Source organism: Nelumbo nucifera, chromosome 1 (genome assembly GCF_055504915.1).
Source record: "Nelumbo nucifera cultivar China Antique chromosome 1, China Antique-T2T, whole genome shotgun sequence".
Classification (NCBI taxonomy): Eukaryota; Viridiplantae; Streptophyta; class Magnoliopsida; order Proteales; family Nelumbonaceae; genus Nelumbo; species Nelumbo nucifera.
In genome coordinates this window covers 202,439,527-202,455,978 of record NC_142649.1, presented here as the reverse complement: position 1 = coordinate 202,455,978, position 16,452 = coordinate 202,439,527, and the positions used below count along the sequence as shown (strand labels likewise).

At 39.8% G+C, this 16,452-nt stretch overlaps 1 protein-coding gene across 2 annotated transcripts; it reads left to right on the top strand.

The window, feature by feature from the left end:
* The first annotated feature begins 663 nt into the window (after positions 1-663).
* On the top strand, positions 664-12,197 carry LOC104610520 (uncharacterized). Of its 2 annotated transcripts, none has more exons than XM_010277180.2 (4): positions 664-780; positions 1,490-1,879; positions 8,475-10,425; positions 11,809-12,197. In XM_010277180.2, exons 2-3 carry the CDS (start codon positions 1,551-1,553, stop codon positions 10,330-10,332), a joined length of 2,187 nt encoding a protein of 728 aa, XP_010275482.1. In that variant the 5' UTR covers positions 664-780; positions 1,490-1,550; the 3' UTR covers positions 10,333-10,425; positions 11,809-12,197. The 2 variants fall into 2 exon arrangements, with proteins under 2 accessions (XP_010275482.1, XP_088752003.1); XM_088895877.1 differs by lacking the exon at positions 664-780 and adding an exon at positions 4,737-4,925 and having other exon boundaries at positions 1,754-1,879.
* The last annotated feature ends 4,255 nt before the right edge of the window (positions 12,198-16,452 follow it).

Genomic DNA, 16,452 nt, shown 5'->3' with positions numbered 1-16,452 from the left:
ATGGATCCTGAATCTCTCGAGATCATGATGAGCCAACAAATCCCGAATTTCCCGAGATCACGATAAGAACTCGTCCGACTCCGCCTGAACTGGAAGAAGACGATAAACCTTATCAACACACTACTCTCCTTCAAAAATGAAACAAACCTTATCTCCATAGCCCGGAGATCCCGGAGCTCTTTCGTAAAGCCCACGAATATTCCAGTATATAAAAACATGAAACCTCAATGCAAATGTACGCGTGATTACTTTACTCACTAGCACTTAAGCTCTCAAGCATTCAGTTCACATTTATAGCATAAGTACTAACTTAATCATCGAAGTGACCTCACCAGATTAACTACCCCGAGTTATCTGATCCACTGTTTTACAGATTAATCCAACTCGCCATCCAATTGGAGTTCAAATCACCCTCCAAGTATTTGTAATCAGATCTCGCACCATCAAATCCGATTAGATCTGTTCTATAAACAAGACTAACCAGTTTACAGATTTCACGTCTTTCTTGACAATAATATCGAGAAGACGAGAAATTCTTCACCAACGATGAAATGATGCGAGCAATGACGTATAGTGGCAACCGCGAACCGGCAAATGGAGAAAAAGGTAATGTAGCAGTATTGTCATTAAATGAAAACAGAAGGGTAAGATAGGTATTCCGAGATGACCACAGGTCCACAGCTGGCATCGGCCATCGGACGTCTATTTCTATAATTTTCCACGCTATCCTACCTTACGACTTTACCGCCTCGTTCGGAGCTCTGAACTGAAGCAACTGAGGTTCTATTCATACCCTTTCTACTCGTGTTCTCGTGTGTTTGTTTATTTGTTTTTTAACTTTTCTAACATAAAATTAACCAGAATTTGTAACGAAATTTGCCATTTTTTCTCATAGAATTCAGAGAAGTTCACTGAATCAAACCTTTGCTCACGAGTGGATTAAATGAATATATCCTAGATTGAGACTTTTTTTTTTCCGTTTCAATTGCAACATCTCTTTTTCTTTTTCGCTTTTATTGGTCTCTTCATGTATTCTTTGATTGGATATTATATCTACTTGACATGGAATTCCTTTTTATAAGTTCCCGTTGCCTTTAGGGTCTGGTTGTTTGGATTTTGGAAGAATGTAATAGTGCAAATTATCGATGTAAAACGGTGGAAGAATTTTCAGGCTGAAAAATTTGAGCTATATTTTTTCTCATCTTACGATGGAAACTTTGTTTTCATTGTCAATTGCCATTTATACCAAATCAAATTAGAAAGGGTGGAAAGCTAGGTTTTCACTGTTAATACTTCAGTTGGAAAAATGTTATGTCCATTTCACGGAAAAATGCAGCCATTATTATTATTCTCCATGTGCTTCATTTTTGTTTATCTCTAAATACTTTTAGGAATTTAGCTGATGCTAGCATAACTTTACTTGATTTTACATTGGTTTTCTCATTCTTTTTGTGTTTGCCTCTATATTTTATTTCATGGTGAATTACAGCTAAAGGGGTTGAAAAGAAAACACAAAATTGCAGATGCGTCTCAGATAATTGGCATTAACAATGACTAGTGATACGCATGATTCCACAACAAAGCCCGTTTCTCAATCAATGAACATGTCGAGCCAATCTTTGTCGGGAGTCAGCATGACAACTCCCCCATTTCCTGGAGTTGGTGTTCCCGGTGTCAATTATGCTATAGCTTTGCAGCAGTACTACTTTCAGCAGTCACTACTGAATCGGCAACTAGCAGCAAAGCAACAGGCTGTTGCACATGCAATGAGCATCAAAGCAGCTGCTGAACAGGCAGCAGCTCGTGCCGCTGAGATTAGCAAGCTTTTGACAGGTGAAACTAATGATACCCCGAAAGAAAAAGTCGATTCCCCCAAAAGGTAATATTTGTAAAAAAAATCAGTAGGCAATATAGTTTCGGATACAATAATCCTGTATTTGATGTCCATTGGATGCCAGTTCAGTGTTACATATGCTTGCCCTTAACAAGGCATTTCCCTCACATATGCCAACATTTTTCATCCCTGAGTTCTCATTACATGGCTTGGTTCCATTTTTACCATGTATTGTTATTATTATTATGTTTGCAACATCTGGCTCTTCATTTTGTACTGACACTAAGACCTGTTATGAACATATCAATGGCTCTGCATTTTATGTTGGATATTCTTTTTATTGGAAAAGCCAGAAAGTCAGTAGTGGTGATTTCTATGTGAAGGATATATAAAACCAGAACTTAAATTGGTAGTTTCTCTCTATCAAGGATTCGCAAGAATGTCAACAGTGTGCTATCCATTTATCCAAAAAAAAAAACAGTGTGCTATCAAATTCTTGGCATCATAAAGCTTATGAAATACTGGTAAACGACTATACATTGGTAGAACATTCTCCAAGTGCTATGATTAAAAAAATGATAACTGTGAACTTCATTAGATCTTATGATTAAAAAAATGATATAAAGCATGCCAAACATCCCCAAGAGAATTACAGAGTTTGCCTTCCCCCTCCAAGTGCTATTTACATTACATTTGTTCCCAAAATAATTGAGTCCTGCTCACCCCTTGCTTGGCTAGAGGATCTGCCAAGCTGTTGGCTGATCTTAGTATTCATGAAAAACCGGCTTCCATCACCATTGCTAGCCTGATAAGTGTTATCTATCTCATATTATGATGGAACGTTTTGGTAGCATCATACATCATATTTAGTTCCCTAGAAACTTGTGAAAGTATCAGAAGTTGAGAATCATCCTTACCCATATAAGCATGAATTTTCTGACCTTGTTAGAGAGGGAAGATTTAGAATAAAAATACACGAGTACTGTTACTGGACATTAGCTGTGATCTACTGTATTAATGGTGGTTACATTATTGAACTACTACTTGCTAATACATTTTTTAACCCTGGGGGGGATGCTTGTTAGTAGAGATGGAGATCTAGATAACCTAGGAATTTCACTGTCTGTAAATGCAATAGAAGTTGAAAGCAGAAAAAGGTAATACAAGTTTACTCCTGAAATGAGATCAGGTGACACTCAAATAGCCTGCTTGACCGAAACAGTTTTTTCTGTTTCTTCTTCCATTTTTTGCTGCTCATCTATATGTTTCTTCAAGAATGCTATAATATTTCCCCCACTTCCAAAGAGAATGTAAGATACCTCTCCACATTTTTATGAGTTCCATTTTTTTTAATTCTGTGGATATCATCCCAAAATGAAGAATCAAGTGTAGATACCATCATTGGTGACTGCAATGGTAAAAATACTGCTCTAGTAAGGAGTCCTGTTCAAAACTGAGGGTAGGCAGCTTCTAAAGAATTATGAGGAATTTTTTTCTTGATAAATTAAAGTAGAAAACTTCCCACATGCAACAGTAGGCTTTTTTTTTTTTTTGATGATTGAAATAAGTTTATTAATGAGCAATAGACAATAGTACAAAGTCCCCGAGTAGAGGCATGAGTTGCAACCTCTCTGGGCTAGTTAAGTACAAATTCCAGATTACTAATAGTTTACAAAGTAGCACAAAAAAGGTCTTCCCTGGAAACCCCCTGTTTGGCTAAAGCATGCAACAGTAGGCTTCAGCCACAAGTTTTTTTTTTTTTTTTATGGTAAAATAAAAGAAAGTAGCATACCTCCTAGCAGGTGACAAAGCATCACCCACATACAGCATCAAAGAAAATCTACTAAATACAGTTCAATGTAAGTTTTCCAAGTTACAAAGTTCAATATACTTGTGGCTTCAGCAACTAGTATCAACAAGCAAGTAGCAACTAAGAGAAAATAGAAGATGAAGCAAGAATAAATCCTATTATAACTACTGGCAATGGTAGAAACAGACAGAACTTTTTATTCAGATCTTTGCAGAAGAAATTAGAAAACAAAACAGAATAAAATATTGTCTTTACTCTTTACAAGACCTGTAAGCGCTCTTTTATAGACCAGTAAGACACTTAAACAGCAACTTCCTACTTGTATTTAGACAATTAGACTTCAATAGAAACTTCCTATTCAAACTAGGGCATCTTTATAGCTCTAGCTTCTCTACTAATTTTACTAGAACTAACTTAATGTAAGAAACAAAAAATTACTAAAATTAGTAAGTCACAATTTTACTATATGTAGCAACAAAGAAATTACTATAGATGGTAAATATGAATTACTATGAAGTCCAAAAGTTACTATAAATAGTAACTTCATTTTCACTTAAGAATAGTAAATTTCAAGAAGATTGGAAGAACTTTATTCCTAAGACACCAACAAGATAAATTTGAAGAACTCAAAAAAATACTAATATCCAAATTACCCAAAAATTATGAAATTTCCGTCAGTTAAAGAATATGGAAATTGTTGGTTTTTTTTTGTGTTTTATCTTCGTGCTTCCACGTTTGCAATTGTATGATAAATGGTATAAGATTATATAACTACATCCTAAAGGGGAAAGTTAAATAGAGACATTCTCTACATTGGTAATGTATATGCTCTATACATTAAAAGAAAGAGTTAAACAAGATATCCTCCCATGGGCACTTGAAACGATAATAGAGAAGCCTTCAAACTTTCTCACTGTCAAAGGTCCAACAAACCAGCATTCTTTCAATCTTTCCAATGAGGATGCTGATAATTGTCAATTGATCCATTTTCTTCAAAGATTTGAGAGTTATTTTCCTTCTAAACACACCAGCACAACACAAAAGGCAAGAACTTTCAATAAATGGTTCCTGATCAACTTAAACCCCTCGTAGGTGAAGAGGGTATCAGCATTGAGATGTCCTTGGGAAGCAACCAGTTTTCTTGTATAACAGTGCAAATGTTGACCATAAGCCCAAAGTAAATGAACAATGTAATCATGAGTGGGGGATGGATTCTTCTTCTCCAAGATTATGATGAGGTTGATGACCCTCTATTTCCTGTTATCCAGGACATGGATACAGGTAAATATATCCTTTTGATATGTTTATACTATGTTACCATGATTCTAAGTCTTGTTTACTATTATTCTCAATAGTTGATACCCTTAACTTGCTAATTTTAAATTTTTAACTAAATCTCTAACATTTGAAGGCTTTTTATAAATGATTTGCTGATGGTGGAATGGATAAAAGGGAAAGAAAAGAATGGGGAAATACAGTTTTTGAGTAGTTGTGTCTAAATAGTTCAGATAGGCTTTGTAAAATTCAGTTGTCTATAATCATACTTTACCCTTTTTTTGAGGTCCTTCATTTTGTACAGCTTCTCATTGTATACGGGACCTTATATTAATACAATCATACTTTACCCTTTTTTCAAAAAAAAAAAAATCAATTGTCTACAGATACTGCCCTTCATGACTTATGGTTTTTCAATTTCCACTCTCTATAAAAACACAGTAATCCTTTTATTAATATATGTCAGTAGGACTCATATTGGGTTCTCTATTTTTATTTTTTGATCAGTAACCAGATCAAAATGGAAGGCTGATTTAACCTTTCAAGAAAAACTGACTGCATTACAAAAAGAAGCAAATGTAGATCTGAAAACCATAAGCATCTATTAAATATACTTTTTTTTCTGTTTGGGAGATATGCCATATACAATATTGTTCTCACTTCTCTAGCTAAGCTATGTGCTGAGAAATTGGTGGTTTCTATCCCCAGTTGAATGAGGTCTTCACTTTTTGTGCTTTGGGTTTTGGAGAGAGAGCAGCAAAAAAGTCTAGAGGAGGGTGGTGGATTTGGGAGTTGTTTTTCTTTTTTCTTTCTTGTGGGTATACCTTATCACCTATCTTGTAATCTCTTTCTCTTTTAATAAATTTTCTTTTTTATTATCTTCAAAAAAAGGTCTTTGCTTCAGATGCCAGATTTCTAGCCTCTGAAATAATGCCTGAAGACCTATGGTACTTCACTTTTTTGGGTTCATTTTTTTACCAATTTCATACGTTTATGGTCACAAATTTTACAACATGAAAAGAAAAATGAAGTACAAGCAGGAGTCTAATCAGGAGTACTCCTGAAACTTTCACTAAGGTTGAAGGGATGGGATATCCATCACATGGACGCCCAAGTCTTGCGGAATGGACTGGGCGAATTTCAAAAATTTCTCCCATCTTTGCAGGGAATCGAATTCCCTATTTTAAAAAATATTTTTCAATGATCAATCTTGAATCATGAACCAAACCAGATACGGAGAATTAGTATCTCTCAATGGAGGTGTTCACGCCCAAGGAATGATCCAAAGACTGCTCCCACTGAAAATGGCGCAGTGCAGGATGGAGCAGAATCAGCAATGTTCTTCAAAAGAACTTGACCCTTTGCAAGAATCAACTGGATGGCTGGTGAGTACAGCTCCAATCAATCTTTTCCCAAAAGATTGGTATCAAGATCAGATCTTGATTTCTCCCAAGAACTGGAGATCGAACTGAAGGTATGGCGGCAGCAGGAAGGAGGCGACAAGAGAGATTTTGCAGAGGTTGCAAAAATCTCTCTTCTGTGATTTCAACTCTGAAGACAAGAATCTTAGGTTACATGTCTAAAGGCTACCGCCCCCTCATCCTTTTATAGATTTAAAAGGGATCAGCTCCTAATCCTATTAGGAGCTGCTGATCCAAATTATATTTGGATTAGAAGTCCCTTTAAGTGATAAGGGAGAACCCTTATCTTATCTGCAGATCAGATCAACCATCTCCTAATCTAATCAGGAGGCTTCCAGATCTAAATCTTATTTAGATCTTGGACTCTCTAAGTGGATAGGGTCTAGGCCCAATCCTATCAGCTGATCCATCTCAGAATTCGCCCCCTTTTAATTGACTGATCAAATCAGCCCAGTTCGAAATGGGCTCAAGGCCCATTTAAGGTTATGTACTCACTTGGCCTTCCAAACTGCTGCCTAGTTGGGCTTCCTTGTATGGCGTGGGACTCAAGCATTGATCTACACATTAGCCACATGGGTTCAGCCCAGCCTTTGTTACAAGGCCTGGCCGAATACACTGTTATGGACAATGCACCCCCTGAAACCCGTCTTATGGGCTCTATGGGCCCAACACTTACCCTAAGTGGTCCCTAGGCCAAGCCACCTTGTAACACTCAGGGACTGTGGGCAGATGCAAGATTAGCCCATCAGGTATTATCCTCAATGGTCTTACACTTAACCTCTCAGCCCATAATGATCAAACACTGCCCGACAAAGGAGGACCTCTCCCTCGACTACAAGGAACAGTGTTGCACTCTCTGCTTACATGGATCCCGGGAATTAAAACTTTTTGCAAATCATTTTGAAACCATAACACATATATCTTTATATAAATATATTTTGCAAAACAAAATCTCAACAATTGAAATTGGTTGCCGGCAATCTTGGTTTCCATCAGAGAGAGTGCATCCCTGATCATTACCTTTGTCCGACAAAGGGGCTGATCCTGTCACTATGATCACCCACTCAGATGAATTCTCGGATTGTCCCAACATACCCAGGTTTTGACCCCCGCTAAGGATCTCACTGATTGGCACATCAAAGATAGCCCAATCTGACACCTAGTGTAGTATCATAATAGAGTCTAGGGGTCAGGTGTAACTTTCCAGTTTTGCCCATCTATCTCCAAGGTCCAGGGCAATACTGGAAATCTGGTCCGGTTCAAAGGTTCTATTAATTCTACACTGCATGTGCTTCGGGTCTCACCCTGGTAGCTGAGACAAGCCACCCCAACAGTTGGCAGCACACCAGTGTCAGCCTTGGCAGGATAAATCTCCCCAGACTTACCCAATGGCTGTGAACATTCTAAACTAACACAAGTCTCATTAAGTGTCCAATTTAAAGGGTATTACACAGAAACATACTACAGGAACATGAATCAAATGTGTACTTTATTCATTTACAATAAATTCATAATGTACATATTTCTGATTGAAGCTAAGGGCATACAACTGTCTAACAAAGGTCTACTATTTATTTCAATTCACCTTATGATGAAAAGACTGCAACAACTTGAATATTTCATCATCATCATCGTCGCTGTCGTCATCCATGCCTTATCCCAACTATATTGGGTCGGCTGCATGAATCCCGTTTCACCAATCCGTTCTGTTTAAAGCCATATCCAACAGTTTGGACATTTGAGTTTTGAAATGTATTTATACATGTGAAGGTGTGCCTTTGAAGATTTTGTACTTTTTTCTAATTTTTATCATGGAGTTGTAAGGCATATCCAAAAATGACTTGAGAGAGCTTCCGATTCATGATCTTGTGTAATTTTCATATTGATAAAATAATAATAAATTTCTGTATATTTCTATTATATATGGTCAAAGTTGGTCCTCACTTAGATGTGACAGGTAGTGTTAATGATGGTTAAACCCTAATTGTTATGTTGATAAAAACAGGTAAATTGGGGGGGGGGGGGGGACATGAGGTAGAAGTTAACACATTTTGCTGTCATAGTTTTTCAAACTTAACATATTAGTTTTCTTGTCCCAATACAATGTTAATATATAAATTTCCCTGCTGCACAGGGAACATTTTGAATCAAAATCCGGTTCTCGGTCCCAATCTCCGAGGTCTTCAAAGTCAAAATCTGTATCTCCTCCAAGGAAACAGAGTATCTGCATGGAACAAGAAGAATATTCACCAAAAGGTCGCAGCAGATACAGAAATCATAGACATTCCACTTATTACTACCATCATGACAGGGACTATCCTAGATCATATTACAGAAGGGGTTCAGACCGTTCACGTGGAGGAAGAGATTACTTATATTACCACAGGAGTAGAAGCAGGAACAGGAGAAGGTCTATGTCTATATTACGCTCTATAAGGCGCCGCCATGATGACTCCTCTTCTCCTAGGCGGAGGCATATTAGATCTCCATCCCCCAGGTCTGGACGAAAGATGTCTTCAAGAGTTTCAAGCAGGCATGGTATTTCTAGAAGTCCCATTAAGAGCAGTAGCACCAGCCTGAGTCCTCAGGGTGCAAGGGTTACCAGTCTAAGAAGGCCAACAGCCAGCATAAGTTTGTCATTTTCAGGAAACAGTCCAAGTCATGACACCACTAGTCCTTTGGCAAATCACAGTAGGGGTGATCGTGATGCTAGCGACAGTGAAACTAATAGTGCACCTAAACCAGATTTGAAGCAGCAGAAAAAGGAATGTACACCTTTGAATGTTCAGTTAACAAGGAATGAATGTTCTAATTCTTCATCAAGATCAAGGTCCATTTCCACTAACAATTCTGGTGAAAGAAACGTTATAGAACCCAGATTTAAGAAAGCTATCTCTGGTAAGTATGCCTCTGTCAATGAGAATGATTTACATTCATCCAGATCTGATGGAGAGTCAGTTCAAAGAGCCTCTGGTGCCACTGATGAACGAGATTTAGCAGATTCTGCTCAACCAAGGTCTAATCATAATACAGTATATCCAACTAGTAAGTTGGATCACAACTTGTGCAAAGAAGATAGAATTGTTAGCAGCAGATTTGATGATGGCAGTACTCAAAGCAATGAAATAAAGCAGCACGATTTGATGAAAGGGGTACATGAGAAGGGACATATGGAGCTTTTTTGTGTAAACAGGCCTTCTCCATCTCCAGAATATTCTCCTCTTTATCATCAGGACAAGAAGCGATACTCTGTCAAGGAAAAAGAAAATGATGCTTCTGGAAACCGTGTGGAAGAAAAGAAAGATGACAGGAAAAAGTTTAAACATGATCAGGGAACTTATTCAGATCATGCAACATTTGTGGAGAATGATGAAAATGATAACAACAATCCCAAAAGACAAGGGGACCACTCCAGCCATGATGTAGACTTATTTGAATACCCGGATAATCCTGGTGAATGTGCTATTTTTCCTTTACCAGAAGATGATAAAAATGTGGATGATAGGTTCCAGCATTGCAAGAGGCTTGGGGAGCTTAGTCAAGAGCAAGAATATGATATAAAATCCCATACACTAGCATCTGGTAATGTAGTCACCAAGCATGTTTTAAGGAGTCCAGATGCAAGCCGACATCCCAAAGGATCTAAACAGCAATCAAGGTCCAGGGAGAGAAGAAATCATGGCAAGCACCATAAAAGGCATCAGAACGATGAATCTGAAGAAGATGACTATGACAGAAAAGAAGAGCGAAACAAGTGGAAATTGAGAAAATGTGATAGGAAGGATCATAAGAGGCATCATAAAAGTCACAAAGAAAGGGCAAGGAGGAAAAGGAAGCATAGAAAAACATCTCCTAGCTCATCTGATGACTCTTCCTCATCTGACAATGATGAGTATACAAAAAAGAATTACAAGGCTCCTATCAAGAGATCCACTGATTCAATCAAAAAAAGGAGACAATCTCTATCTTCATCAACTAGTTCAAGCTTGTAGTGGTCAAAACTTCGAAGTTCTGAGTGATCTGAAATAGTTGGTTTAATTGTCTGGTGGGCATCAAGTACATCTTTTCTCCATCAAATTTTCAGTGTAAGTTTTACAATTTATCAATAAAATTGCCTGTTGAATAGTATACAAACTATTATTGCCAAAACTTGTTCCATTGCTCAGATTTTGCTGATAGATGTATCATCACGGTTTTCTATGGATGAGATAAGATGCCTCTTCTTTTTCTGGTTAGCTTATTGTAGGGGCCTTTACTTGGTGCAACTTGCAATTATAAAATGTTGGGCTAACAAGCATGATAAGTTGATAACACATGTTTGAGTCTTAGAGTAGCTATTTTGGCTAAAGCAAGCTAAAATTAGGTCTATATTGGATAGCTAAAATTATTTCTATTAGACTATTTATCCATGTGCTTGAATTTAAGTTTCAGATGCAATTTATACTTTGCTTTTAATCTTTTATAAATATCGGTTTGTTCATGAAACCGTTAGGTAGATAACATTTTCCAGAATTGGGAGGACAGTCTTCGGAAATTGTATGCCTCAAATTGGAAATATTTCCATAAGAACTCGTTATATTAATTTTTTATGTTTAGGGTTTTCAATGCCACAGTGGCCCAGTTGTTGAAGCCTTGAATCATTTCAGGATGATTTGTAGTTAAATGATGGTTACGTCATATTTTCGTATAGGTTTTTTTTTCCTATATGCATGTCTTTCTTTATCCTTTCCTTCAGGATAGTCACCCACCCCCTCCAACCCTCCTGCTTCTACCAAGGTCAATTGGTTTGTCGTTAAGCTACTGGACCATTTTGAACTTCCACTTGACTGGGCAACCGTGAGGGGCCTGATGGAAATGGCATTATTAAGATAAGGACGTGCTTCATTTCTGTTATTTAAGTGGACTAGTCTGTCTGCAAAGCTATGGTCTCTTTTTTCTTTTGTTACTGTTAAAACTAAACATATTTAATGTATTATGGGCTGCAGGGGTACTGTGCTATTTTTACTCTTTATTATTTGTTTAGTGTGTCACCCTACTATATAATAGAAAGCTGGTGCCGCCAGCCCAGATTTTTGTCTCTTCAATTTCTGTTTCTCTTCCTCTCTTCTCTTCTCTCTTCTCTCTTCTCTCTTCTCTCCTACTTTCTCTTCTTCTTTTCTATTTCCTCTTTATTTCTATCAAGAGAACAGTTACCATTTGGCACCAGATGCTTCAAAACTGTGCCTGGAATCAAGACAGTCCATCTGCTCTGTTATTTTTCCTTGGACGTTCAGGCTTTGCTTGAGTTGTTTCTCAAACATTCACCAACTAGTCGCTTATCATTGTGCACCGACATTTCTCAATTACTAGAAAATTATGTTGGTTTCTTGATTAATTGAGTGTTAATGATCTTTAAATTTGCTATACTATCTCTTCTCAGTTGGCAATCTTACTCTACCCCTTGATATTCCATGGTTTGTACTCCGCAGGGAGCTCAAGGAAGTTGATGAAGAGGATATGGCAATACGCTTCTCCAAGGGAGAAAACTACCCTTTCAAGCCAATTAAGTTGAAAGGAAGAAATCGTTCAAATTGCAGTTTTTACAATCTTTCTGTTCTCTTTTGGACTATGATTCGTTGTTGGCTTAGATATAGACTTGAGGGTGGAAGAACCATCTGTAAGAGAGGGCCTGCATAATGAAGTGCCTGGTCAAACTTCAAAGATTTGTTACAGCATTGTCATTCTGGAAGGTGAAGAAGCCCACAGCAACTGTCAAGCTACCAGCCTACCACCTGATATTATTGCAACATGTGTATCCCATATACATTTTGTTCGTAGTTAAATTCTTGATGAATGATAACGCTGACTATATATGGCTCATCTTTCTCTCAAATTCGATATTGGTCCTCCAACCATCCTCCAAGAAGAATCACCTGAAAAGTTTTAATACCACTCTTGTCAGCATATTTAGAGGACATAAGTATCCTCTATGCTTATTCAAGATAGTCATCCTCTTGGTTCAGTCTTCAGTTTATCTTTAACTTGACATTATAAAGATGGGCAGGCATAAACAGAGTATGCCCTTTGATTGCAAAGGCGCGTCTTTGTTGGTTGATTGCAGAACTTTAGTAATTAGTTTCATTTGGTACATATCATATACATGGAATACCTGCAACTGATGGGCTGATATAGGGTTCATTACCTCTAACAGCACCTTAGTTGGGAGGAACAGGATTTTCAAATTTCCTTATCTGTTGGACTTGGTGTTATGCCCATAAGGGAAGTGATCCTTGTCCCATGATATGAAAGACCCCTTTCTATGTGCAAAGATTAGATGGATGTCCCTCGTGTCTATCCCTCCTTTTGAAGATTTTTTGGAAAAAAAAAATACATGAGATTTGAGCTTGATCCATGGTGTGAAGATAGGCCACTTTCGATAATCTTTTCAAGTTTATTTGCCCTAGCAGCTAACTTGGATGAGGTGGTTGCCCATTTCGACGACCTTGGGGCCAGTAATGTTTGGAAGGCATCTCCAAGATTGGGAAATCACCCTAGTGGAGCTCTTATTCGTCCTTAAATGTCAACAGATGAGAGCCGATGCTGTTGACTGCAAGACATTTGAGCCTCCCTCCATCTTCTGTCCCGAGCGGTGTGGTTTAATCACCTCAAATGCCTTCCAAGGTGACTTTTTTGTCTTGGACTGGTTGGCACATTAGTGGTCCGAATAGAAAAGGCAAGGTTGCGTGGACTATGACCCCTGCTGCAATTTTTTGGTCTGTGTGGATCGAAAGCAACAGACAAATATTTGAAAACTCAATTACAGGTGGTGAAATCTTGAGGAATGCCATGGCTGTGACCCACTCATGTATTCCAGCACACCCCTTTATATATATATATATCCTTGAAGTTAATTGGGGGGATAAAAAATGTTGTTATGCTGCTAGAACGTGGTATCTCCTTTGCCCCAAGCTGCTAGAAGATTCTGTTGTATAACCTTATTGTTCGTATGATGCATTTGCAAAGTAACAGAACGCATCTCACGGCCACGGTCAAAGATGCTGCTCGTCACCTCAGCTTTGCAATTGGAGGCGTCGGCACCACCAGGCCTGAGGTAGATTTCGTGAACGCAGAATCCTGATCCTGATTAAACCCAGGATATGTAGTCCTGAAATAAAAAGGAGTGCCATCCAGAAGTCTAATTAGATATCTAATTTTTACCCTTCGCCAAAAATCCTTTTAAAATTTAACACTTCGTCAAATCAGTGCATTGTTTATAATATTTTACATGGTTTTCAATACCGTATTGGACCGGATGGTCCGACCAGAAAATCGAGAACCGATCACCTGATTGGTTTCGTTTTTCCCAAAAATCGGATTTCCCCCAAAACCGTAGATTTTAGTCAATAAATCGCTGAACTGGGCAATTAATCGTTTGAACGGTTTTGACTGTTTTTTATTTTTTATTTTTCTGTCAAAACGGGCCGAGCGTTCAGACCGTTCGACCCGGTAACCAGACCCCTGACTGGTTCGGTCATCGGGTCGGTTTTAAAAACTATGATATTTTAACTATATTTCTTCCATATAAATAAGAGTAAATTTCTTAAACTACTCTTATGGTTTAATTACTTGACTAACTTACCTTTACTATTTAAAAATTAATTAAGTACCTCCTTACTGTTTCCAACAATTGAATAAATATATCCTTAACCATTAAATATAGACGGAGGTCAAATTCCCATTTTACCCCTATGCGAAGTTATATTTGTATCCCTGATTTTAACTTAACTCAATCCCTCTCAACACTCGCCCTATCTAGAAGAGAAGATGCTGATGAATATATTATCGTCACTGGCATCAATCTACTTCTTCTTGGCTGGTGTCAAGATGGACACGAATTCGATCATAAGGCCGAGTGTGAAGGCATTGAAAATTGGCTTCTCATGCTTCCTGATTACTTTCGAAATCATGATGTTCGTCAACCTCAAAATGAAGAAACTCTTCTCGGAGCTACGCCCTGAACACTTTCTTTTCTCTATATTAATGTTGATATCCAGCACCCCTTGCCCAATCTGGCTTACACCATGAATGAGTTCAATCTCCTGACCTCTGAGTTGGGCAAGCTTGCCATGTCCAACACAATTGTGGGCGATGTGGTGGTGTATTATACATGGTAACTCTGCTGGTGGGGGTGCTCGTCCTAGTATTCCTCTGCGACATGGTGGGTGATGTAGGGTGATTTGGCCCGACCTAGTAATAGGGGGACACGTGAACACGACCTAACTGACAGGATGACAGCTCACTCCGATGCACCAAGTCTGCAATGGATCGAGCTCGGATAACCGAACCACCTCGGGACAAGTTCACCTCGAGGCACGATCGCATCATGACCACCTCGGTCCCAAGGCACTTCAGCATTCGTACTAGGACGGATCCAAAGGGCACTAGCTTGGGTAATATTGACCAACATCTGCATGACAACCCCAAAGATCTCGCCACCAGATTCCACGCCTTACGGGATCACGCCTCGTAATAAATAGCATTATCTCCCCCGTCCGATTCGGGCGGAAGTGATAAGTCTTACCATCTGGCAGCGTTATCCCAAGCTAACATGAAAACGGACCTCATCGTAACGAGGATCCCGAAACCACTCCGCAAAACCCGCGAGGACTCCACTATATAAAGGCTCCACCCCCCAGGGGTGAAAGGTACATGTAATCTTTGCTCACCAGCTCTCTTGCTTTCTAAGCTACTATCAGCTCGCAACCCATTACTCACTTAAGCATCGGAGCGACCTTGTTGGGTAAGCACCCCCGGGTTCTCTGATTCACTTTTTGCAGATCACTGAGCCCGTCGTCTACTGGGAGCCAGATCACCTCCATCTAGGAGCAACCGGATTGCGCAACATCATTTGGCACCGTCTATGGGAAATCGATACAAGAAGTCTATTTCCTCAAAAAGCATCCATGGCTTCCTCCAGTAACGCCGGACAGAATGTTGAAATGAACGTCCCCGGTTGGCAGCCTCAGATCCCGACTGTGTGCATCGGTCAGTTCACCATACCGCTCTCTATGGGTGGGATCCCAATGTTTACTGCGCCTCAAGGAACGACACCCGTGAACGCCCCACTTCCTCCTGTAGTGGGTGCGACATTTGCTGAACCAACTGTGGTTCCCCTGGAGTCGGACAGAATCAGCTCGACGACCTGGTACACTGCATGTGGGCTATTCAAGCCCAAATGCAACACTTCTAGCAGGTCCTGCATCACGTCTACCAGCAACAATATCAACAGCAGTTCCCACCGCTGCAGCAAAATCCACAACCAATTCCACCTCGGCATCCGGCGACACATCAGAACAAGTCTCGCCGTCAAAACAATCACCCTCCTCACCGGGGAGAGACCTCCCAGATCCAGAATCCTCTTGGGAGCTAGGTCTCGTCCCGCGGTAGGAGGGAAAGACAAGTCACTCCTCCTGCCTCGCAGCAAGTGAATAGGTCGGGAGACACTTAGCCCGCCAGAGCTGCCTCACCTCGGCCTTCGCAGCTTGAAGGTTCTCTTGCAAGAAACCGGTTCAGGGTGCTGGCCGTGGACTCTAGACAAGGCCCCTCTTTCCACAGCAGCCACCGTCGACAGTCCGAGCAGCTCCATGCCAGAACAGTACCTGACAACACAGAGGCTAGCAACACTAATGCGGAGCCAGTCAAGAAGCAGTAGAAGCGGCGTCGTAAGGCTCGTCGAACTACAGTTCAAAGCTAGACCGAACAGCCTAAAGGCAAAGAAGAGGCAAGCTCGGGAACCGCAAAGACCGCTCCCCTCCTCTCTATTCCATCTCCCTTGTCCTCCGAGCTCCTAGCTACACCGATGCCAAAGGACTTCAAGGTACCTCTGCTGGACAAGTATGACGGGTCATTCGACCCGAATGATCATGTGGATTCCTTCCAGTCCCAGATGCACCTAGCTGGGGCTGATGAATCTTGCATGTGCGTTGCCTTCTCCACAACCTTCAAAGGAGTGGTTCGCATGTGGTACAAGAACCTCGCACCCGAGATGATCAAGAGTTGGGCGCAGTTCGTGCAAATGTTCACCTCACACTTCATCACCACTAAAAAGTGTTTGAGGTCATAGGAAAGCCTCC

What these genes read in the sequence shown, in the direction of transcription:
- LOC104610520 (XM_010277180.2), top strand. Translation starts at nt 1,551, where the DNA reads ATGACTAGTGATACGCATGATTCCACAACAAAGCCCGTTTCTCAATCA. An exon ending in AAAGTCGATTCCCCCAAAAG is followed by an intron (nt 1,880 to 8,474) that starts GTAATATTTGTA and finishes CCTGCTGCACAG; the next exon opens with GGAACATTTTGAATCAAAAT.